This window comes from Hippocampus guttulatus, chromosome 2 (genome assembly GCF_054856545.1).
Source record: "Hippocampus guttulatus isolate MCC_2025c chromosome 2, RoL_Hgut_1.0, whole genome shotgun sequence".
Classification (NCBI taxonomy): Eukaryota; Metazoa; Chordata; class Actinopteri; order Syngnathiformes; family Syngnathidae; genus Hippocampus; species Hippocampus guttulatus.
Genome location: NC_141262.1, coordinates 34,393,664 through 34,418,797, shown reverse-complemented (window position 1 = coordinate 34,418,797; position 25,134 = coordinate 34,393,664). Strand labels below are relative to the sequence as shown.

Genomic DNA, 25,134 nt, shown 5'->3' with positions numbered 1-25,134 from the left:
TTTGCTTTGCGGTCCTCTTACGAAGCCCGCAGTGGGAAAAGGACTACATTTCCCAGTACGCAGGAAGGAACTCTCGAGTCAAGCGCATGAGCCTCTAGCCGTAACGGCGGCAGCTGGTGCAGCCGAGCAGGCGACTTTGTTCCAGCCGAAGCTTCGCCGAGAAAATCGCTCGGAAAAGTGTCAATACAGCACGCAAAACGGTCCGTGCCGGGATTCGGGGTCAGTGGCCTTTGAGGGAACTTGTTCCGAGCACCCCAAGTCCGCCTTTTAGCCCAGTAAAGAGGGCTTTCTTCAAAGTTGAGCCGAAACGGAGTTGTCTCATTCAGGATGTCGGACTGAGACAAAGGGGTCTGGGGGGCATTCCCGACGGAGCGGTGAGTGGCACGTTGAACAAGGTCGGTTATAAAAAAAAGTTTTACCGTTGTATCCAAGATGAAATTAAACGTGTACGAGTCGAGGGGGCTCAGCGATATCACGACGCGCTCATTTTCACACCGGTTTTTTATACACGAGTGATGAGGACTCTTTAACTTGTGTGTCGCGTGTGGTGCTGCTAATACATTGAAACAGCGACCCGAAGGTTAAACTTGTAGTTTAATTCGTGGCTGTTTAAAAGCTTGCCAGAAAGCGTCCGTGATACATTTGAACGGCCATTAAAACTCCCCGCAATTGGAAATGGCCTCGGACGAACACCGAATATCAACTTTTTCGATGAGGATGTTTTGGAATCCATCAAGACTTCCATATTGCTCACTATCAAAATCCTATAAAAATGCCTTTCATCAGTAATTATTGATGAGAAAATAGTAGCATAACCCATATCAGCTTGCCATTTGATGTTGTGGAACACGTGTGTCTCTGCAGGTCCAAGCAGATCCTGAAAGGCTCTTCTGGATGGGAAAAGATGGAAAGAGAGCTGCAATGGTGGAAAGGACAACTCGCTGCAGACATCCATCAGTCCCTCCGCATCAAGGTGAGTTCACCTTGCCAAGCAGCTGTTAAGTTGTTGACAACGTGAACATAACACTGATGGCGACACAGATGCTCACGCTTTCATCACTGGTAGAGTTGCCAGGGCCACTCTTGTCTTTTGGCCTGTACACGATGAGAAGCACTGACCTACATTTACATCCCTATTTCTAATATTTCATCAATGTAATTCCGGTAATTTATTACCAACACTAGTAGTAGTGTTTCTCTTAGGCGCACTGACTATGTACGTTGGAACCTTGATCTATAAACTTAAAATTCGATCTTGAACGGGTTTGTCAATTTAAAAATGATCCTTTAACAAATATTATAAATATGAATAACATTATTCGCCAAGTTAACTACAACAACAAGCAGAACTGTGGTCCTCATTCCTATGCAGCTGCCCTGCCGGAACGCGTGCAAACTGCGTCGCCAGTCTGCGTTAGTCCAGACCTCTCTCGGTCCGTTCAAAGATACCTCATTGTAGATTTGTTTCTTTCAGAGTCGAGTACAATTGGGGGCTGAAATGATCCGCCTCCCGAAAATGGCCGCGGTGCGAGCCGCAAAAGGGATGAATGAAACGTTTGCACGCCGCGACAAGGTTCGCACGAAGACCAGTATTTTTAATTGGTCTTTGGTTTATAAATTGAATGATTTGAACATTGAGACAGTCATAAATAAGGGTTCCACTGCATTTGGCAGTTGTGCGCTGCTGTCGTATTGCGTTTTGGTACAGTATTGATGGCTTCTGTAATTGAGACTTGATAGTGGTGTTATAGTTGGAGTATGTGGTCCTGAAAGTACGACAAGATTTGAATGCAGCCTCTCTCCACTCCACCCAAAGAAACACCCCCATCTCACTAACGCCAAGGCTGCTACATTGCTAGCTTGACTTGTTCATGATGGAGTACCTGTACTGCCAAAAATGAAATGTTCCCAGTTAGCTGTTGTGTTTTTTAGATTGTAGAATCAGTTAAAATATAAGAACTCACCTGATGATCTGATGGGAATGGTCACGTCACGCCTCTGGTTTTGGCCATATGCAGCCGCGCGAATGTAGCCGTCCGCACCTCAAAACAAAGTTTGTCTCCTGCGCCATCAAGTAGAGATTCCTTCTTTAAAACAGTTGTTGCTAAATGGACTTAAATAACCTTAAAAAAAAACGATAATAGTCTGATTTGCAAGAACCTCCCTGTGTCCACACGAGCTTCATCCTTCAGTCACGTCGTCTCTGTGTACATTCGCTGATTGACTTGTTTTATTTCCGCCATGATGAAGACAAATTAATTGAAAATTACATTGGAGGCATAAAATGGGGCCAGAGAGAGCTGGTCTACCCCCAGAAAAAAAACAGTTGAATCATTTTCTGCTGTCAGGTCATGCAGAGGGTTTTAATATGCAGTCATACCTCGGTTTTTGACCATAATCCGTTCCAGAAGGCTGTTCGAAAAGCGATTTGTTTGAAATTTGAAACTATTTTATTAGCCCACGATTAGGGGCTAATACACGATGCAGAAATGACATAAAAACAGTCAGATTCGCGTAAATCACAACAAATACGTCTGCTCACAATGAACGTTACACACAATGAAGGAAGCCGAGAGGAGTCAAGTGGCGTATTCGAGTTTGCTCAGTTTGGTCGAAAACCGGTTTTCGCAAATATTTTGGGCGAGAATTGAGACGTTCGAAAACTGAGGTTTGACTGTATTGGATTTAAAAAAAAAATTTTTTTTTTTTTTTGAATAGCTGCAAACTTCTCTATGTCGGGCTTGACCAGTCAGTTCATTATCAGAGCAATTATATTGGCCATTTTGAACCCTATTTTAAAATGATCAAAAGTGGCCACAGTTTTGCCAATGAAACTAATATATTCTTCTTTTTTCATGGAAGAGTAAATGCTGTTAAGTGTCACACAGAAAGATGGATGCCCTTGCGTCACTTGCGTCAATATGCATGTTTCCTGAGAAGATGACATTGTTGTCCCACTGCTTGCGCGAGTGACTGCACCTGAACGCCGCCAACATTTACAACAGTGGTGGATGGCCGTGTAACGTCTGTGCTGCCGAAGCTCCTGGTCATGATTTCTTTCTTTCTTTCTGAATGAATGAATGAATGATCCTCTATGACCACCGTGAGCAACAAGTGGAAGAGGAGAGCAGTATAACATCTTCTTCATTCATTGCGTATAACTACTAAAAAAGGAAACGAGGGGAATGTTTTGAGTGAGATTTTAGCGCCGTCTTGTTTTGTGCTTGAAAATTCCTCTGTGTTGAAAGTTGAACAGATACTAATTACAGGACAACGTGGTGTCAAGTTTTCACTCTGCAATTCGTATCTCGCGAGTATGAAGAGGCAAACAAGGAAGTTATTTGAATGATTTAATGTTTTTTTTTTTTTGTTGAAATGAGTCAAGCAAATAATCGGGTTGAGGAATTTTCTTTATGCCAAATATCTGAATTTGCATCAGCCTAAAAAAAAAAAAGCAATTTTGGTTGGGCCCTAGGATCAATCATTCATTCAGAGACACAGCGTGGGTGATGTCCCCCCCTGAAGGCTCATGTACCAAATGAACAGTCCGCGATTGGCGTTGACTTTTGCTTTCCTCGTTGTTCTCCCCATGAACGAAATGTCATGTTTGTAAAGCGGGGCTTCACGATTGGTCAGAACAAATCTGAAAACCCAGCCTTTCTCGCTGTGATGATGGAACAAAGTCTCTGAGGATGTTTCACGTTTTGTAAACGTTGGCGGCAAAATGTAATTACGCGGCCAAGTTGCCCATTTAAAATGATCTAAATGGGATTACATGGATGAGTCGAGGCTCATTAATTGGCAATGTCTTAATTAACCTTAAGCGTGGTCATATTTCTTCCCCCGTGCGACTTTAATGGAGACATCTGTCACTTGAGCGGCAGGCACCTTCAAGTCCCTGCCAGCGTCACGGTGAGAGAAGATCCTAGATAACAGTTTCAGGTATTCCGCGTGCGTCACGTGAAGTGGAGGCATCCGATTTTGATAGCGATGTTTACGAGCTCAAAAGTAGACATTCCCTCGCACAATCCTCTATTCAGAAACACAGGGTGTGATTCAGAGTGAGCCGTCAGCTGGCCTGGCTGTCTACGCATGCAGACTGAGCTGCAAATAAACCCCCAATGTGCGAGATGGCCCGTTGGTGATGTGTGGCTTCAGGGGAGCATCACACGCAAACGTTGGGGTGTGGAGCGCCGAATTTGCTTCACTCCATGTCTGAGACACAGGTTCCATGCCCGCATTTTGAAAGAGCAGACTGTTACACAAGACTATTTTCACAGCGGCCTAAAATAATGTCGTGGTTAAGTCTCCCCCGCCTTCTGAAAATCTTTTTTTTAGCTTGGAAATTAAGGCAACATGCAGAGTTTGCCGTCATTTAAAACTGAATGCGGACTGGGCTAAAGGTTAAATAGGTGTCTTTTGACTGATTGTAAATGTCTGTGCCGTTTAGGCCTGGAGTCAATTTTTATTTGTTGAATGTTTTTCTTGTTCTTTTTCCCCTCTTTTTTCGTTTTGCTTTATCTTTTATTTCTTGTGTTAACGGCATATATTACTTGACTGTTGTGTTTTAAGGATGCGCACTACCTTTTGAGTCATCCCTTCGAAAAGTGTCACATGAGGAGAATTACATCTGGAGGGGACACAAAGTGGCAGTAGATTGCATGATTTTAAGGGCCAGAAATATTTACACATACACCAAAAGTAGACACATTGCTGGCGTATACAATGTCGAGTAACTGGTTGCCAGCTAATCGCAGGGCACACATAGACATGCCAAAATCCTCGCTCATGCTCACCTCGGGACAATTTGGAGTTTTCAATCAGCCTGCCATGCATGTTTTGGGGATGTGGGAGGAAACCGGAGTACCCGGAGAAAACCCACGCAGGCACGGGGAGAACATGCAAACTCCACACAGGAAGGCCGGAGCAGGAATCGAACCCTGCACCTCTGCACTGTGAGGCCAATGTGCTCACCAGTCGTCCACCGTGCCACCCATGATGGATTGTGATTTAATACAAATATTTTAATTGAAAAAAAGTTCAGCAGGTTCATGGACATACATCCTTTAGTCGGATTTTCCATCCGTATTGCCAACACATTTGCAGGTTGCTTGTTACTTGAAGCTAAAACGCCTTTCAAATTTCACCCGGATTTGAATGCTGTTGATTGAAAATGATCATCCCACCAATGTGCATCCAAGTCCGCTTGTATTTTCATTTTTGTTGTTTTAATGTAAACCTGCTTACAAACAGAAACATGAACTTCTCTAGGGGAGCAACACCGCAAGAACTGCTCCCTTACTTTACTGCTTCTGCCGTAAAGGGCTATTTACACAGTGCTTGACTACTGTTAAACTGTCAAAACCATAAATGGCAAAACACGCTACCGTTGTATTACCGTATTTTTCAGGTGATAGGGTGCATGCAATGTTTTTCATAGTTTGGCTGGCCTGGCGATTTATGCTTCAGCGCGACTTGCATATATTCAAATTAGAGCCCAGACTGGCCCCCAAAATCCCGTCCTCTAATCGTGTTGGCTTTCTTTTGGCAGTTGGCAAGTATTTTTGGTGCATTACTGCCGCTGGCCACCTTCTTTAGCATGCTGAAACGGTGGCAGTCATGCACCAAAAATATTTGCCACTAACCGAAAGAAAATAAAAGAAGAATGGAAACAGAAGGAGTAGTAGTCATGGCAACTAAAGTCTGACGACATATCGCTCCTTCAGCATGCGTCGTCTTTGCCCCACAAGGATTGAGAGCACAGGTGTCAAAGTCGAGGCCCGGGGGCCAGGTCTGGCCCACCACATCATTTTATGTGGCCCGCGAAAGCAAATCAAGCATGTCAAGTTCCATGATGCTTGCTAAAGTCAGAACCAAAATTTTTAATTGTCATTTGTTATCCACAGTAACAGTTATTATTCTTGACTTATGATCTTAAAACTAGTTATCCATCAATTTGTTGGTCTCTGTGTATGTGATATCTGGAGGTGATTAAACATTTAGATGGTTTCCCAAAATTCATAACGGCCCTCCAAGGCAAACCGTAACTACAATGTGGCCCGTGACAAAAAGGAGTTTGAGACCCCCGATTTAGAGTAACAAAAGGCGCAATAACCGACCATTATCGTACATTTGGCCACAATGCAACATGGGATTCTCGTTAAGGAACTGTAAGCCAACTAAACTAAACTAAAAGAAACACTTTATTATTTTTTTTCCAAGATGGCGCCCGAGTAGGCAGCCTTCGGCAAGTGCTCTTCAAGAGCCTTGCTTTTTTGTTCTTTTTTGTTGTTTTTGTCTTTTGTTTTGCCACATGTTGTTTGTTGTTTCATCGTGTGGACCTGATATGGACTGTTTTCAGCGCTTTTTGGCCACGACATTCGTCAAAGGAGAAGTATCTGTGCTCGGTGGTTGCGCCTTCTCGGCAGCACGCCTGTACCAGCAGGGATTTTGATTGGGAGGAATGTCGGCGCCTTTGACTGTCGGTGCTGGACAGACCTGGGGCGCTTGTGTTTTTGCGCCTGTAATGGGCAGCATTTTTCACAACCCCGTTTTTGTTCAGTGGCTATGTCGGCGCTGTCGGACAGTCGGCGTTGGTGCGGCTGGATGGATGGCTGCTGAAGTTGAGGATGAGGAGAGAGGAGCGTTGGCGCAGAGCGCCGATGCGTATTTGGAACCGTGAGTCGCCGCTTGGAATTGAAATGGATTTCCATGGGACAGGAGAAGTGAACCGATCTCTTTTTTCGCCAATGGATGCTACAGCTTCTTGTTGACTTTGAAACTTAGCTTGTAGCCGACATGTGCACATTTTGAGCATGACGTCTCTGATCCACTGGTTAAAGGACACTTTGATTCTCTCCTCTTTCATCTCAAACTGCTTCAAACAACAAAGCGTGTGATGGAAAAGTGGTTAGGACTGCACGACTGTCCGTGTTATGTGTTGTTTGTTTTACTTTATGTTAACTGTTTTGTTAAGCGCTTTGTTACAGCTGCCGCTGTTGTGAAAGCGCTATATAAATCAGCATGTATTGTATTGTAGTTGAGAGCAGAAGGTACATCCAACTGGAACTTGTTTCCTGTCGTTGCGTCGGGAATTTAAATCCAACGCCCATACACCACTCTGCGAGTCTGCGTGTTCAGAGAGGCAGAGTTCACTCTCCTCCATTTGCTATTTGAACACAGGCAACTTTATTAACCGATCGACAGCTCATACTTGAACTGTTTCCGTCTGTGCTGCCTGATTCACTGATCTCCGGCACTCCTTCTTTGAGGCACTCTGAATAACCGAACGGCACATTTGAACAACGCTCTTTGAGTTTCCGATCAGTCGCAGTGAAGAAGTGCGTGCCCCGAGCATATTCACGAACGCACCCACGATTAGGGACCAGGGATTTTGGGTTCGAGTCCAAGCTAAACAGTTCTCAGTCTCAGTTTATGTGAAATAAATGCCCCCCCCCCACCCCCCCGAATTGTAATTTGTACTCCGGAGAGACTTAAGAGTCATGAAAATATTGCATATTTGCCTATAAACATTCTCTCGCAAAAGGTACTGATTATCACATGACTTAGCAAAATCTTCATTCACTTATCAAATACATGCCTAAGTAGGATAGAAAACAATAAAATAAAAATAACAATAGGCAAAATTTGTGCACATTGCTGATTACTGTTTGTCTTTCTGTGGAATTGTAGGAATCACCTAGTATTGAATTAATGTTTGATACGTACTGAAAGGGCATCTTGTGAAATTGCTCCTTATTGAACTAGCGATTTTGACTTGAGTTTTGCATGTGTGTAATTTCATGAGTAGGTACAAAGAAAACAAATGCACTCTTGTGGAATTTGGAGCATTAAAACACCTTCATGCAGTGTTGTGGTTTCCTCCATGGTGCCTGCTCCCCCACAGTCTGTTCCAGCCTTTAATGACGTTTGCTGCGGTGCAAATGCCCTGATGTGGGAGATAGTGGCACTGTGGAGCATGTGGCAAATTACCAGACATGCAAATCAGCCAGAGGCAGCTGTGGAATCCTTAATTATCGTGCAGGTCCTCCACAAAGGCACCTCTCCTCTCCGCCCCCCCCCCCCCCCCAACTCTTTGGAGCTCTCCCCACCCCAGTCCTCCCGCACCCCTTGTAACCTCAGACAGACAGACAGATGGACGAGAGGCAGGAGCTGAAGCAGTGGGAGGAGAGTTTGGGGCGGACTGGGTGGTATGCTGGATTCTGGCATAGGGGGTGGAGTTGCTTTATGTGGATTTGGGTGGTGGTGGTGATGGTGGAGGGGGCGGCACTGTTTATTTTGGGATTGCATTGAAGAGTCACTTTTTGGATCCGGTTGCATGTATTTTTTTTTATGGCATTCAAGATAAATAAGTGACATTTCCTGTAATCCTTCCAGAATGAACATTTTTTTTCTTTAAAGCAATCTGTTTTGCAAAGTGTTGCACTTTGCTTAAATGGAGGCTTGCTTCAAAAAACTGTCCTGACTCAATTTTTCTCATGTAAAGACCCTTCACAATTTTAAAATAGGATTACTTTGGCAATCCCCAATCTCTTAATACATCCAGATCAAACGTCTTTGTTGTTGTTGTTGTTTTTTTAACTGTATTTCCAAGAGCAAAACACTTTTAGAAGCACAAATATTTTCTGCCCTAAACATCTGGCGAACGTAGCTCCTTTGTGTGTTTGCACAAAGCAAAATATGCCTTTTATACTTGCGAAATACAGAAACTAGAGAGCCTTGTCCTTTCTTAGTTTCGATTTTTCCCTGACTGATTGAGAAGATCCTGAGGCCGATTCAATGCTAATGCTCCTTAGGATCTTCCTACTGTTTTGGAACACATGCAGCTAATGGGACATGAATAGAAGACGTGCTCAGGGTGAAACCTAATCCTATCCACTGCTCCATCTCTGAGAAGAGCGACCCCCGTCAACCCAGCCAACCGCACACAGAGACACCAACAGCCATGCCCGATACTCAGAGACCTCTTCCGTGACCCAAATTAGCTCCTCTTCGCCGCAACGAAGGAGAAAGAAATGATATGGAAATGACTTGACACCATAATCAAGATGTGATGGAGGCAGAGTTAGATGAGTATTTTAACCCCACAGCACCACTCCTGACACCCAGCGGCAGACCTGCGCAACTCACAATTATTATGCATGCGGTTTACAACCCCTATAGCTACCCGCCATTGCTTTCTGTACACCCTGTTACCCACGCACAATCATTCACGTGTTTTTTTCCGTCTCTTCCCCAGGAGTTGAAGTTACCCGTCTATCGAGCCCATTCACCGCAGATTGGCATGCGTCGCTACTTTGCAGACTTGTTGGCCATCCTGAGTAATCGCTACCAGTTATGTCCAACGGCACGCCACCTCTCCGTCTACTTGCTGGACCTCTTCATGGACCACTACGATGTGGCCGTCAAGCAGCTCTATGTCATTGCCCTGTCCTGTCTGCTCTTAGCCAGTAAGTCCAACATTCACCTTGTATTTTCTATAAAGTGGTTTCACGCTATACCACAATCAGTCACGCTGTATCCACCCCCCCCCCCCAAAGTTCCTTTTTTTCAGTGATGGGTTTTGTATCTTTTCCTGTCTACTTCCTTTCTTTAATGCTCTCACCAATGGGAAAGGAGAGCCACAAGTGTTGATGCACATTTCAGTTGTTGATACAATGTCGTGGGGGGGGCGGCACAATGACCGACTGGTTAGCACATCCACCTCATAGTGCCGACGTGCTGGGTTCGATACCGCTCCGGCCTTCCCGAGTGGAGACGAGTGGATTTGCATGTTCTCGGGGTACTCCGGTTTCCTCCCACATTCCATAAACATGCATGGCAGGTTAATGGAACTCTAAATGATCCCTAGGTGTGATTGTGAGTGTGAATGGTTGTTTGTATGCCCTGTGATTGGCTGGCAACCGGTTCAGGGTGTACTCCACCTACTGCCCGAAGACAGCTGGGATAGGCTCCGGTACGCCCCACGACCCTCGTGAGGATAAGCGGATGAGAAAATGGATGGACAGATCCAGTGCTGAGAGAACAGTAAAGCAGAATGAGCTCACATGGACGCTGCAGACGGCCGAAGCTCACGCTCAGACACTCATGCGCACTTTCAGACGTCTCATGCCACACCATCAGGCCCCGCCTCTTAAAGACACTATAATTGGTACACCATTTTGTATACATTTTATGATTCACATTTTTTTGTTACAATTTGTTAACTGTACAATTTAATAAATTTAAAGCGTGGAGGACAGTGATGCCCAACTCCGGTCCTCAAGCGCCACTATCCTGCCTGTATTAGATGTTATCTTCACCTCACACACCTGATTCAAATGATCAGCCCATCAACAAGCTCTGAAGAAGCACGATGACGATCCTAACCATTTGAATCAGGTGTGTGGGAGTAGGGAGACATCTAAAATGGGCTGGATAATGGCCCACGAGGACTGGGTTTGCAACCAGCTGGTGTAGGAGGACTAAAATCCATCCCTCCATCCATCCATTTTCTGACCTGCTTTTACCCTCACAAGAGTCGCGGGGCGTGCTGGAGCCTATCCCAGCTGTCTTCGGGCAGTCGGCGGAGGACACCCTGAACTGGTTGCCAGCTAATCGCACGGCACATATAGACAAACAACCATCGGCGCTCACACTCACACCTCGGGACAATTTGGAGTGCCCGGTGAACCTGCCATGCATGTTTTTGAAATGTGGGAGAAAACCCGCGCAGACACGGGCAGCACATGTAAAGGAACGCCAATGGCGGAATTGAACCCTGCACCTCTGCACTGTGAGGCCGACGCGCTAACCAGTCAACCACGGGGCCAGGAGTAAAATAATTTTGGGAAAAACAGGGCTCTGCAGAATTTCTCATGTTGCGCGTTGATCACAGCTGAACGTATCGTATCCCCTTTGAAAACCGGGTGTTCACTCCATATAATCCTTCTCGCAAACCCACACTAATCCAATTTTCATTCACTATCTGGTGCTTTTTTTTTGTTGTTGCTGTTTTCTGTACATCAGCTAGCACTGTAAATAAGCCCAAAATATTTTTACAAAGTTAACATACTAGTACAATACAGTACTAGCTATTTGCACAAAAATCAATGGAATTCTCGTTCTGTTTGGTGATGAACTGGCTGTGAGGTTGTTTTTTTGGGGGGAGGGGGGCGGCACTAGAACGCAACCTCTGGCATCATGGGTAATTAGGCTAATGATGGTGTCTGGAACGGGGCCCACTCACTTGGGAGGGTGCACTTTATGTTTGTGTGCAAGCTGAGTAATGATGCTCAGGCCTGGTTTTGCGATCAGACTTCGATTCGGTCGGACGGATTAGGATGAGACGAGGAAGCGATTACATTGAAAAGAAATTATTTGAGGGTGATTTTCGATGTTGTCAAGCCAGTCTGAACAGATCTTTTTTTTCTGCATTCTGTAACAGATGATATCTTTTTTTAATAGAAACCTTTGATTGTGTGTTTGCGCTCTGGAGCCCCTCTCCTCTGCTCCACGGCTTTCTCCAGCTAGTCCCTGGCATTATTGATGAAAGCTTAAAAGGGTGTTTGATTTGGAGTTGTCTCTACTTTTTATCTGTCCCCAGGGTTGCCTTGGAATCTGGCCTAATTATCAAACCGCCTCAGACAGCCACGCTCATTCTTTCTTAAAACTGTTCTGGTTAATTAATCGCTACCTCCTTTGTGCCTCCCAGTCGTCACAGCTTAATCCCGTTACTCCATTGTGTCTTTCTGGGTGGATGTTTGTTCATAGATGAGCCTCTTGTGCTGTAGTAAGATTATAGTCTGATTTTCAGGCCCCCTGGGAACGAGTGTTACTGGCTGTTGGAAGCATTTATTTAGGGACCCTGTTGTTTTCCTCAAATATCCCTGAGGAATGTCATGTTACTTCTTATCTGAATGCTGTGATGCCTTGGAATGATCACACATCCTGACTTGAGTGTGTGTGTGTGTGTGTGTGTGTGTGTGTGTGTGTGTGTGTGTGTGTGTGTGTGTGTGTGTGTGTGTGTGTGTGTGTGTGTGTGTGTGTGTTGGCGAAAGAAAAGAACTACCATATTTTCCGCATTAAAAGGCGCACCAAAAAGTCTTCCATTTTCTTAAAAGCTCACAAGCGCCTTAAAATCCGGTGCACCTTGTCATTACGGTAATATGTCGACCCCAAGATGGCTCCTTGCTGGAGACATGCTTACAATGTTATAACTTGCCGTTGGTTCAGTGAACTGTGTCGCTGCTTTATTAAATAAGTTTTTGTTGCAGCTCCGAAAAAAGGAGAGCTGTGGTGTTCATTTTTTAAAACAGTCTCAACAAATACAGGTACGCCTTTGTCCGTCTCCGTGCTTTTTCTTCTTCCGTTCGACTCGAGAGGCGTTCATGACCGCTTCCGAAAAACGTAAATTAACGATTCCTTCAAAGAAACTACAAAAATTGAAAATAATGCATCAAAACAGAAAATCAAGCGAGGAAATCACAAAATAAATTCTATAGCCCCCCCCCCCCCCGCCCCCCTACAGAATTTCTTTTGTGATTTCCTCGTTTGTGAATACACAACAAAGGAATAAATAACAAACACTTCTGAGACAGTCCAGTCTTCTACGTTTTACTGACATCTGATCGTTCTGTTGACATTTCCTTGAGCGTAGCTCATCTAGTGGATGCATTGTCGATTGCGTCTTATAATGCGGTGCGTTTCATAAATGAAAAAAAAATACAAAATAGGCCATTCATTGCAGTTGCACCTCATAATCCAGTGCGCCTTTTAGTGTGGAAAATACGGTACATGGACTGGTGACCACATGGTGACGACTTATACAATCGAATGAATTTCAATTCAAGAGCTACAGATATGATTTTAAACAAAAGGACATTTGATGCTTTGTTATGAATGTTAATGATACTGACAGAGAGGAAGTGCATGCGTTATTGGCGTTTGAGTTGACAGCGGGTTGAGCTCTTTCAGATATACTCCCACTTGACAGTTGATGAAAATAAGATGTTGAGTGTTACAAGCAGCGACAGCAAAATATTACAAAGAGCCGCACATATTGTTTGATTGTCGATTGTTGCGTTTCTTACTCAAGCAGCCTGATTCCGGAACCCCAAACAAACAAACAAATAGAGCATCCTGTGAGACTCTGTGAAATATTGACTCGACACATTGCACCTCCGCAGGCCTCTGAGCCCCGGGGTGGGGAGGAACTCGGGGGTTGAGGGGCACCTGCCATATGCTCTCCGAGTCAGGCCTCAAACAAAAGCCTGTCAATGCAAGCAGGACGTGCAGCCAGACCCTTCTCCGAGAGGGGGAGGGGAATGGAGACTAGGAGCAGGGAGGATGTGCGCTTGTATGGCAGAGACTTAAAGCTAACGTTGCTAAATGACATGTCGGTTGCTGGTGCAACCTTATGACCAGCCCGTATAGATTTTTGCCCCGATCGCCCAGTCAAGATGTCCGTTCAAGTAGTATCCCTCACAGTGTTTGATCTTAAAAAGGCTTGGAATTGCTGCTGCCACGTAATTGGACTCTTGTGGGGTCCTTTTACCTTTTGCTACTGGGTCTGTTTCCACTCGGTTGTCTCACCTTGTGTCGGACAGGCATAGCGAGCCAGTCCTGGGGCAGGGCAGCCAGTAAAAGCAGCCCACCGTCCTTGGGGCGGTTGGGAAATGAGCAAAGTGCTACTTCAAAGGCAAGGGGGGCGGGGGGGCTGCAAAGTGGGATAAGTTGGAACTGAACCACCCAGTGAGGTCTCCCAAAATGTATATCAAAAGAAAGCCACCTCCACTGTTTTGTATCCTTTTTGACAAAGGTGGTGCAACTGGGCTTTCATAGTCATTTAAATGTGTCATTATGATATTGCCAAATGGCATTTAAGAATAAAAAGAACGTTTTGTGACGTGCAACGGGCTTACTAACGCGGATCAGCATTTACACGCTTTGTAGCACGCCCCGAGCCACCAAGCACAACGACGTAGTCACACAATTTCTTTGCTTTTTCCTGGCCACTTCACTGGCCATTAGCATCACAGGTCAAGGGTCGACTTGGACCTGCATTGTGAGAGCTGCCACAGCCAGGGGTGGCAACAAGGAGATCCTATGATGGAGCTGTGAGCAATTTCACACTCCTGATGAAAGATGAGGCAGCACATAAAAGGATAGGTGCGGGCAAAGGAAATTCCTCCATGGACGTCAATACAAAGAGGGAAAAAAAGAAAGGAGAATGAGGCGCTGAATGAATATTTCTCAAAAAAACAAATCATAGTTTAAATTCAGACTTCTCATGAAGCTGTCTTAGATTATTTGACATCCTCGGACACTTGGGATGCAGGGCTATGAATGAGTGGGTACTCTGCACCGACACTTTGGAAAATATCTGATCATGCGCAGACTCAAAATATCCATTTTTTTCCCCTAACCGTCATTTAATGTTCCCAAAATGAGGACTTTTCGATGAACACAATTGTAACTGCCAATCATTTGCCAGTGGGTTCAATTGTCAGAATTTAGAAAAAATGTTTTGGAAATCTCAAATTCTGGGGTGAAAAGTGTGCGAGTGTGTGTGCGCGCGCCCTCATTGATGTCGAGCACTGTATCTTCTTCAGAGGAGCTGCTTGCTATCTTGTGTCGTGAAGCAGAAAGAGCGCTCGGGTTTCTGATCCCACCGCTTCTCCCAAATGCGCACCCGGGAAGAGGCCCTGCATCCTGGTCTTGCCTTATCCTCCCACCTGACCTTTCCCCGGCCTGTTCTCATCTTTGCCATCACGCGTAGATGTCGTGAGAATGATCACGCAGAGCTCCAGAAGAAGCCCTTGAATTGGCTGAACCTTACGAAACGCTATCGCCTCCCATAGCCGTTGATTTCAGATAGGATCGTTTTGTCGCCCTCATTCCAGGTAGGCGGAACTAACTGGCGAGGAATGCACCAGCTCGAGCACAGCAAAACAAAGCTGGCCTTTGTCATGATCATCTGCCTTACAATATGCCTGCCGCTCGACATTGTTGTGTGTGTGTGTGTAAAGACCGAATGGTTCCTCTACTGTTGTCTTAGAAGCAAAACCATCGACTCGTACACTCAAATACACCTTATTGCTACTCTGAGTTAATCTTCTCCGGATTGGCGGATTAAGTTGACAGACTGTGCAGCGAGAGATTGTCAAGATGCATTTTCCAGCGTCTGAAAATGATATTTCATCCGATTGGGATGTCTCAGATGGCAACAACCATCTCGTCTTGAAGCCGTTTGGTATTTCGATGTTGACTGAGGCTCGCCACCGCAAAATCGATTCACATTCGTTTATCCAAGACAATTAAATTTTTCACAATCAGAATCTTGCCAGGAATATGGTCGCCCCGTTTAAACTGCAACTTTGTCCAAACTGCCACTTGACTTCCGATTGCGTGAAATGGGTAGAAAGAGATTTTTTTTGACCGCAAACGATACATTTTGAACTCGATCCACGAAAGCCGTTCTATGCAACACGACGTAGTGTAAAAGCAGACGTGCCACGTTTGACATTGTCATTCGCCCATTCCAGGTGCACAAAAGCTCGAGGCGACGACGGACTTGCGGTAAGATCAAAGAGGCTGCGGTATCGACGGGTTTTTATGGCGTCGTCTGTATGGACGCAGCCGTCCGGCACCAGCCAGTTCCTATGAGGGTGACAGAATGTGGCCGCCGGGCGTAAACGGCCTCGTTTCGCCGAGCTTCCTGTTTTGGTGCAGACGCGCCATTATTGCCTCTCCGCTAATTACCCCCATGGCCAGCGGAGCTGCGGTCCCCCCGCTTACCCGGACTACTCAGGCCGGCTCGCTCACTGACCCTACCCCCACCTCAGAGTAGGTCAGTGCTAAAATTCACGCTTGGTGAGGAAGAGCGGCACTCCCTTGGTCGATGGTCATTGAGGTCCATCAAACATGTTACTTTCTGTTTTGTAGTTTTGGAGCAAAGCCAGTGGCTCTGGAGTTTTCTCTGTGGTACCCGTGCGCACAATAGAACCCGCGGCTTATCGGCACGATGTCTCCGCATGGCGATTGTTCAAAGTTTGCGCTGAAAGTTTGACTTCAACTATTCAAGGCTGCGTCTTGTCTCCTCATTGGTCACACGGACCCCCTGAGGCTTTGGGCAGTTGCCATGGAAATGAGAGGTGGGGATGTCTCGGGTTGGGCACTGCTGTAACGTTTGCAAGGCAAAATGCAGTGAGTCAGCGAGGACGCCGGGAAATGCTGGATGAGGCCTGAAGCTGACTTATTCATAGACGGCCGCGGGCTTGTGTAATCCTCAGTGAGCCTCATCGAGACCTGCTCGCCGAATGGCTTTGCTTTTCAGCCAGATGTTCAGTGCCGGTCAACTTATCTGCTCATGTGAAGCAGGCGCTTGCTTTGTGATCGCTGGCCTTCGGCTTTTGTGGGATGATCCAAAGCCCGTTGCCACCGAGCCTGTTATTGTAGATGCTAATTGCTCATTTGGCGTTAGGGTAAACCCGAATGATCCGTCAGCGGAGCTCGATCAAGATGAGCTGACCTGCATGTACCGGTACCATTCTGTAGAGTCGATGCACCTTGGCGAAAGGATGATGACGCCGCACTCGCTCCCTCCAAATTAAATACTAAATACTTCATTTGAGCTGTTTGGTAAACCCTTTTGAAGCATCGTGACAGACCTCTGCTGCGGCTCACTCGTGATGATCAAGTGACTCGGCCTGGAGCTGCTCCAGCCGGCGTGATAATGAAACGTGGTTTGTTCCGAAACCGCATCATCGGGACTAAACTTAAAAAAAGGTGTGATTCTTCACTTGGCATGCATAACAAACAGTCAGCATGTTGTCTTCCTTGCACTAAGCAAAAGAGGGTGTTTACCCAGGATTAGCCCTATGATGCGGCCTTCGTTTTATTATATATATTAAGATCTGATGGCATAATGGGCTGAAAAGTTCTTGACAGCCTTGGAGATTGGAACGTGTCAACAAGGGTAAATTAAACGGGTTTCACAATGTGTCTTTCATGAACATAAGGTAGTTTCAAGAAAAACAAAGTGAGTGCTGTTTGTCGTGAAATCTACATGTATGTGATAATAAATTAAAAAAGAGACCCCCCCCCCCCCCCCTCAGTTGAACACCCTCGACAAGTTGCCACCGGAATGCGTTCGGTGATTGTGACGTGTCACTGTGATCCTCCCCAGGCAAATTTGAAGAGAAGGAGGACAGAGTGCCGAAACTGGAGCAGCTGAACTCACTGGGCTTCATGTGTAATTTGAACATGGTTCTCAACAAGAAGGATCTGATCAAAATGGAACTTCTGCTGCTGGAGACCTTTGGCTGGAATCTGTGCATGCCCACACCGGCCCACTTCATCGACTACTACCTCAACGCTTCGGTGCAAGAGGGAGATCTGTACAACGGCTGGCCCCTGTCCTCCCTCTCCAAAACCAAGGCTTTCATGGACAAATACACTCACTACTTCCTGGAGGTCTCACTGCAAGGTGGGTCGAATGGCAATGGACCGCTTTGGACTGAAAACTGACACAACCTTGTTTGTTTGATTGATTGATTTTTTTTTTTAAATTTTTTTTTTAGATCACACTTTCCTGAGTTTCCGGCCATCCCAAGTTGCTGCCGCATGCGTGGCGGCGTCGCGTATTTGCCTCCAGATTTCCCCGAGCTGGACAACTGCGCTGCATCTACTGACCGGCTACACCTGGGACCACCTGACCCAGTGCATCGAACTCATGCTGCTGTAAGACATACGAACACGCACCGAGGTTGTTATCGGAAATGAAAATGATTGAAATTGGGAAAATTAAAATTGAAAATAAAGTTTTTGATGAAATCAAAAAAAAAATGAAAGGACTAAAGAAGGGATAATAATAATAATAACTGGAGCTACACTTTACATTTGCAAAACTAACATAAGCACGGTCAGGGACACTGCCAGAATGAAATCTTTTCCATTCAGTCTCGCTTCTTATTTTGATGGTCTTGCTTGTGGGAGTCGATCCTGAACACGGCGTCAAGAACCGAATGCGTTTGTTTTCTACGAAGCGAGACATTGACACAGGCCTGCCTTTGCTTTCCCCAGTGCTCACGACAACGACGTAAAAGAGGCCAACAAAACCAAGTGCGCCCCTCCGCACCGAGCTTCCTCTCTGCAATCTCAGGGCCAAACTTCTCACCGCTCTCCGGTGTCAGCCATTCAGAGACCGCCGTCTTCGTCGTCCACCTCCAGCACGCCGCAGTTGCTCTTCCAGCCGGACCGCTTCCCAAACCTCTCCCAACATTCCCCCTCCCTGTCTCAGCTGCAAACGCTTGCCGACGCTCAGGCTCTGGGGCCTGTGGTCAACGTGTCTCAGGACTTTTTTCAGAGCCACCGGGTCGGGCTCCTGAGCGGGGCTTCTTGCCTGGCCGCCGGGGGCGGCTTTCCTTCCTATTCAAGTCTGCCCTCCGGCCTCCAGGCGGGTGCTCGTGCGCTGCCGCTGCAGGGCCCCATATCCGTTCAGATGGCCCTCGCCGGAGAAGCTCACCACTGCCTGAGCGTGGCCTACACCGGTGGTTACCTGGGGGCCCATCACACTTTCGCGGCCGGCTGCTTCGACAGGTGACGCCAGGAGACGGAGGGAGAACGGCAGAGGGAGAGCGCCGCGGCGCTCCCGTCCCCGTTGCCTCTCGCGGATCTGTCCTCTCTCTCCGTCGGCACGGCAACGCCTTCGACGCGTCCCTCCCTCCCTCCCTTCTCGCAGAGACATCTCAAACGCAAGCAGCGGTCCAAAGACAAAAGAGACCCGGTAGAGGTCATCACTCTGACATGACTGATTTCTCCGCAGACTCTGACTGATATCTTAGATTGTGACTGAGATGAAAGCAGTGCCAAGTTTTGTAAAAGTGCAAAAAAAAACAACAACAAAAAAACCCAACAACAAAGCTGTGAAAAAGATATTTTCCCATTTTGATTTTGTAGACACATCTACATTTATATCTATCTATATCTACAGATAGATGGATAGATCGATTGTAGAAGACTCATTCTACCAAAATGACCACATTTTTGGGAGGGAAAACACATACTGGGGTCACCATTGCCCAGCAGTTTGTGTTTTCAGGCCGTGCCATGTGAAGGAAACGCGCGCGCTCTTCGTGTTAGCAAACATTGATTAAACGCATGTAGGCTGCGTCAAACCCAAAGGGGCCTCTCTGGGAATTCCTCACCGCATTAGTCCTTGAGGGGGCGGAAGAACTCCTTGTTTGGTGCGCAGCAGGTGCGGTTGGCAGCTTAAAAAAAAGCCCTCACTGGCCCGCTAAGTCAAAACCTACAAGAATCTCTCGTCACCGCTTCCAAAGGCATGCCTTGCAGCGCACAGAAGGTGAACCAAGTTTTAAAGCCGGTATCAAAGATTTGATGTGACTGGACCAGCATGGGGAAGCAGACCTGGAAGTGGTGTACTGTACATATAAAATGCTGCTGCTGCCTTCTATTGAACTGCTGGGTCAGTCTGTGTTGATAATGTTTACATGAACCACTTAAGTATCAGGGACTTGAACAAAATTACTTGAATATTACATTGGAGCATGCCATAGCTTTTATATATACACTTGGGTTTGGATATCTTTTTTTTTAATACCAACCTAGAACATCACCATTGTTGTCATAAAGGCTCAGGATACAGGCTAAAACTCACCTTCATCCTGCGCTGAAATGCTTTAAGTCAGGGTTGGGGAACTTACCAGCCACGTGTTTGTAAAAAAAAAAAAAAAAAAAAAAAAAACATTTGAGAGCGACTGAATCCCCAAAACATTTAACCCACACCCAGCACAGCAATGTAGGGGGGTGCCAGAAAGTGTACTGTATTCCCTCTAAAGATGTTTCATTCCCAAACATGATGCATGATGGCATTTGCAACACAAACATCTGCATCCAGTCGCGCGTAATTGCATTCCACGTTTGTGAAGTGCCCAGTTTTCCACTTCCTGTTAATTTTAAACACATCCAGATTGTGTGTGCCAGTGTTCAGAGGAGATACCACAAACGGTCTTTCACTCCCAAACCTATTTTATACGTTGGACCCAGCTGTTGTCGATGGACTTGACGGTTATTAAAGAGTTATTTCCTCAAGTGACGAAAGGGTTCTTTTCATTCACTTCTTTTTGGGAATCTCGTGCCATGTAGATTTCAATGCGCTCATTACTTGGGACTTCTTGATCAACCTGCCACAAAGGTGCAATATGCTTTTTCCTGTCTGAACACCACTGCTTCACTCCTTTTTCTAAGTTATTTGGAACAATTGTGTGACCTGACTTACTGTCACCTTTCCGCCAGAGAGCAGTCGGCTCTCCAAACACAATGACTATGTTGCATATTGCAGCCACCACCTTTGAGTGAGAGATGTCACTGGAAGCATTTGTCTCTAGATTAGTGCATCACTGCGTGTTTTATTTGTCTTCTGTGAGTGGTGCTGATTTGACTCGCACCGAACTACACTGACACACCAAAAACTTCCAAGTTATATTTTGTTACTTTTTTTTATTGTATTTTATTTTTTTTAATGTACCATCTCATAGTGTTGCTTTGTCACACTGAATTGTAAAATGGTGTATTTTTTATTTTGATGTGCCATGGAAAAATAAACATGTAAAAACTGAGTTTGGGGTTGTGTCTGATTGTCTATCTTTCGAGGTTGGGCTTTGGCGTGTGTGTGTGTGTGTGTGTGTGTGTGTGCATACCTATAGAGAGAGAGGGATTTTTTTATGCAGCTCTTGTATTGGATCACATTAGAACAGGGGTAACCAACCTTTTTGAAAAAGCTTTTTTACTGATGAACGAGAAGGGCTACCAGTTTGATATACGATTCTGGGGAAAAAAAGTTATTCATCTTAGTGAAGACACCGATCATGGTAATGAACACTTGATGCATTTATCTAATCAATAACTTTATCAAGCTGGGTTGAATGCTGGCTATTTTCAAATTCGTGGCACCGACCTCGCAACAAGACTGATGTAGAGTGTGAAGGTGAGGGAACCAGTTTGTCAGTAATTTGCCTAATGAAGGAGACTAACTGCCTGAACACACCTAATTAATGTAACTGTATTTTGAATATTTTCATGTATTTGGGTATAACGGTTAAGGACCAACCCAGTGGTTTGCATCAAGGTACTGAAACACATGAGAGTGGAGTATAAAAACGGGAGCCGTAAACTGGCGGACCGCAGTCAGCGGTGTGCTCGCGTTCGTCTTCATCATGCCTTTCACCGGCAAATATGTGCTGGAGAGCCAGGAGAACTACAAGGAGTTCCTGGAAGCGATTGGTAAGAAATCTGTGATGCTGGCTCCATGAAAACAACAACAACAACAACACAGACACCAAGAAAGTAACGGATTGATGTCATATTGTGTGCAGGGGTGTCAAAGGTGGAAGTTCCCAATGAAGACATGGTGACGGACATCTACCAGGGCGATTACTACAGCATTACCAAGTATATGGGCGGTGACAGTCTGACCCACACATTCATGCTTAACAGGAAGGCGGAACTGGAAGATCTGGACGGCACAACATTCAAGACCACTGTCCGTTTAGAAGGAGGTAAAATCAAGATCGAGTTCCCCAAATATGTTTACACTGCTGAGGTGTCTGGTGACAAACTCACAGAGGTGAGCATGCACGCCGGTTACACTCTGGAATTTTGCTGTGAAGACTGAACTTTATTGGCTGTTCTTTATTCCAGATTAATTCCATTCCGAATGGGATTACCAACAGGATGGTGAGCAAGAGACAAGCAGTGTAATTTGGAAATAAGATCTTGCAAAACTGGTATTTAAACCTAATAAACAAGCATTCAACATGGTTCTGCTTGATATTATTTTGTTTGTCTGCCTTTGGAGTGAATACCTGTTCCAATTCTCTCTCTCTCTACTTATATGTGTGTTGCTCATCAAGAGTGCGGAACAAGAGAAAAATGTCAATTTAGGGGATTCAAATAAGTAATTTGGATTTTTTTTCTTCTTTTACAACAGCTAACACACGTACATTTTATTTCAGGACAACTATAGGTTACATAAACGCATGGAGGTCATTACATTTCCTTCATTATTTTTCTCATCGAATTGTATGTATCCATTATTGAGGCCTGCTGAAACGCGAAGGTCCCGTTGTGTCTCACCAAAGAGCAAGAGCACCTCTCAGTGTTATAAATTTGTAAATGCAGCTGTGGATTTTGCATTGATGTTTGACCATTGCAGCCTCACAATCAATACAAGAGATGTATCGATGCATTCTTCCTCGAGAAAACATAATAATCCTGCTTTGGCTAACATTGAGATATCAGTTGTCAGGATGTTAATTATTGTTGAAGTTTGATGTGGTGACAGAACGGTTGGGGCATCGAATTACGGCATGTTTCATGTTCAATAAATGTCGATAACTGTGTTCTATAACTACACACCAGTCCTTCTCAAATATTTACTGTAAGTTGAACTATATCTCTTTCGTTGTTCTTTTCTTCAATGTTAATAAGGATAGAATGTCGTGCAGACGTGTACTTTCAACAATTTTAGAGCCAAATGACATTTATAGTGGCGGCAGCGAGTGGGGGGGGGGGCGGCGGCGCGAATTGTTTAACATATAATAATTAAGAAGCACTGCCCTAGCTCAATTTTACGATATCATTTGCCAAATGTATGTCTATTTTTAAAGCCACATACAATATGGCGGATGGGCTGACGTGACTTCAACCCGGTTCAACAATTATCTGCTTCAGAATTGAAAGAAAAGGGAAAATAATATTTATATTTAATTTTAGATTTCCATAGTGTTTATATGTCCCATGGAATCTTGTATTAAATGATTCAAACCCCTTTTTAGTGGCCGATACGATACTAATGTAATACAGTATGTCCCTTTTCACTCGTACTGAAGTACAGTGATGCAACACGACAGTCTAACCCCGTACAGTCGGAATCCAAACGTCACCTAATTGTGCCAAAACTGCGACCGATGGTGACCAAAATGTATATTGGCATACAGTATTTAATTCGTGCTCACATCAACCTCTGAAAATATTAGACTGATCGCACAATTATTCGGGATTTTAGGGTACTTTCCTCTTCGTAGAGGCGCTCACGACAAAGCTTGTCACTTTACGAGAGGAACGCGTTGTCCATGAAATACAAAACACATGACATGTCTTGCAACATTACACAATGCCAAACTTAGAAACGTGCAGAACTGTCCCATGCAAACACCCCTACCGAACCCCTGCCTACTAAACCTTATTTTCTGTAACGCTGTGAGTGGCTGTTGCAGATGAGGCCAACAATCAAAAATGACATCATTGTTTCTTTATATTTTTAATATCTTAGTGATAAGCAGGGCGCCCGGTGGTCGACTGGTTAGTCAGCCTTACAGTGCGGAGGTGGAGGGTTTGATTCCGGCTCCGCCCTTCCTGTATGGAGTTTGCATGTTCTCCCCGTGCCTGTGTGGGGTCTCTACAACATTCCAAAAACATGCGTGGCAGGCTGACTCAAAATTGTCCCTAGGTGTGATGTGAGCGCAGATGGTTGTTCGTCTATGTGAGCCCTGCGATTGGCTGGCAACCGGTTCAGAGTGTCCGCCGCTTACTGCTCGAAGACAGCTGGGATAAGCTCAAGTACCCCCCCGCGACCTTTGTGAGGATAATCGGATCGGAAAATGGATGGATGGATAGATAGTGATAAGCAACTCAAAATAAGTACAGTATTTCACAACACAAAAATTGTTACTATGATAGAATAATAAAAACGTTACTTTTAGAAATCCTAGCCATCATAATGGTGGGCGTGTATCGAGAAACAGACAACACAGCCAGCTTTCTTCACCGGCTGGATTGATCATTCGTGAAATGTGGTCCGTAGGCACTTTGTGTTGTTCTCTAACTGTTCACAAGGTAGCAGAGTTGTCCATCAACTAAAAAAGAAAAAAAACCTATACAAACAAACGGTAATCGTTACATCAAACTGTAAAGTTCTGATCTGAACAATCCACGTCATGGCACCTAATTGTAAGGTCCTGATCTGAACTTTTGAAGGTCCTTTATGCTCGCTAAATCATTAACTGCCAGAAGTGGCTGTACAGTGATCCCTTGCTACTTTGCGGTTCATTTACTGCAGATTCACGCTATCACGTATTTTAATGTGTGACCATAACTTGTAATACAGTTTTACCTTGCTATTTTGGCATATTTTCTTCCGACTTTTGCTTCCTTCTAAGTCGCCCCCCCCCATCTCAAAAAAAAAAAAAAAGAAGAGAAAAGAAAAAAAATAGGAGGGGGGGGGGGTTGTTTTTCAAAACCCCAGACCATGAAAATTAGACACCTTGTCACCTATAATCAAGAGGAGCTCGGTATTTATTCTCTATTTTGCATTTTAAGTTACATTTATGAAGTGTTGAGAAAGGTGAGAGCTGTGTGTTTGTGTGTGTGTGTGTGTGTGTGTGTGTGTGTGTGTAGGGGTGGAGTTGGACTGTATTGGTTTAATAGAGGCGTAAATCTCCCCCTAAATAGGATTAAAAAAATACAAATAGGTCAACATCTGCTTTATGGAAATTCCCTTATTGCGGGGGTGCTTGGAACGTATCACCCACGAAAAGTGAGTCAACACTGGACATTCTCAGCTTAACTATTTCACGAATGCCCGAAAGATCGAGTACACCCTCGTGGGGTGTTTCCTTCTTCAAAAGATGCGGAAGAAGGTCTAACCGCCCCCTGAATGATTTCCGTTCTTATACCCTCTTGGCCGCCCCCATACAGAGAATCGAGTCTTCCAAGTCCACGTGATGATGTGCGACTGCACGGTCTTAACTAGATTCAACTCAAATGTGTGCCAAGAGTGCCATAGATAAAGAAAGCAAAGGAAAAGCAAAATAAAGGTCACAGCAGTAAAACAGCCAAACTCCAGTCAACCAATTACGTCAGGCCTAATCTAACAATACGATAGATGCTTTATTTTGTATCTATGATGCACTGCATATCGTTATATTGCTTAACTCTTACGTGCCTACTGAACGGCGGGGTCTCAGATCTCACACCGTATGCCCATGTGATCGCCTCCCACATCACTGACCAGGCAGCTCAGAGCAATATGGCTATTTGAGCAGCCCAGGGTTT

General features: G+C 45.2%; 2 protein-coding genes across 4 annotated transcripts; both read left to right on the top strand.

Moving 5' to 3' along the window:
• Window positions 1-128: 128 nt before the first annotated feature.
• ccnjl (cyclin J-like) lies at window positions 129-20,616 on the top strand. The gene is made up of 6 exons (XM_086105843.1): window positions 129-374; window positions 865-973; window positions 9,260-9,470; window positions 17,189-17,488; window positions 17,583-17,742; window positions 18,085-20,616. Exons 2-6 carry the CDS (start codon window positions 905-907, stop codon window positions 18,602-18,604), a joined length of 1,260 nt encoding a protein of 419 aa, XP_085961969.1. The 5' UTR covers window positions 129-374; window positions 865-904; the 3' UTR covers window positions 18,605-20,616.
• Window positions 20,617-20,888: 272 nt separating this feature from the next.
• LOC147209818 (gastrotropin-like) lies at window positions 20,889-21,822 on the top strand. Of its 3 annotated transcripts, XM_086106067.1 has the most exons (4): window positions 20,889-21,007; window positions 21,149-21,303; window positions 21,396-21,646; window positions 21,721-21,822. In XM_086106067.1, the coding sequence occupies exons 2-4, from the start codon at window positions 21,237-21,239 to the stop codon at window positions 21,778-21,780; spliced, it is 378 nt and encodes a 125-aa protein (XP_085962193.1). In that variant the 5' UTR covers window positions 20,889-21,007; window positions 21,149-21,236; the 3' UTR covers window positions 21,781-21,822. The 3 variants fall into 3 exon arrangements, with proteins under 3 accessions (XP_085962193.1, XP_085962194.1, XP_085962192.1); XM_086106068.1 differs by lacking the exon at window positions 20,889-21,007 and having other exon boundaries at window positions 21,042-21,303; window positions 21,396-21,578; window positions 21,721-21,787; XM_086106066.1 differs by lacking the exon at window positions 20,889-21,007 and having other exon boundaries at window positions 21,049-21,303.
• The last annotated feature ends 3,312 nt before the right edge of the window (window positions 21,823-25,134 follow it).

What these genes read in the sequence shown, in the direction of transcription:
- ccnjl (XM_086105843.1), top strand. Translation starts at nt 905, where the DNA reads ATGGAAAGAGAGCTGCAATGGTGGAAAGGACAACTCGCTGCAGACATC. An exon ending in GTCCTGTCTGCTCTTAGCCA is followed by an intron (nt 9,471 to 17,188) that starts GTAAGTCCAACA and finishes GATCCTCCCCAG; the next exon opens with GCAAATTTGAAGAGAAGGAG. An exon ending in TGCATCGAACTCATGCTGCT is followed by an intron (nt 17,743 to 18,084) that starts GTAAGACATACG and finishes TGCTTTCCCCAG; the next exon opens with TGCTCACGACAACGACGTAA.
- LOC147209818 (XM_086106067.1), top strand. Translation starts at nt 21,237, where the DNA reads ATGCCTTTCACCGGCAAATATGTGCTGGAGAGCCAGGAGAACTACAAG. An exon ending in GGAGTTCCTGGAAGCGATTG is followed by an intron (nt 21,304 to 21,395) that starts GTAAGAAATCTG and finishes TATTGTGTGCAG; the next exon opens with GGGTGTCAAAGGTGGAAGTT. An exon ending in CTGGTGACAAACTCACAGAG is followed by an intron (nt 21,647 to 21,720) that starts GTGAGCATGCAC and finishes TCTTTATTCCAG; the next exon opens with ATTAATTCCATTCCGAATGG.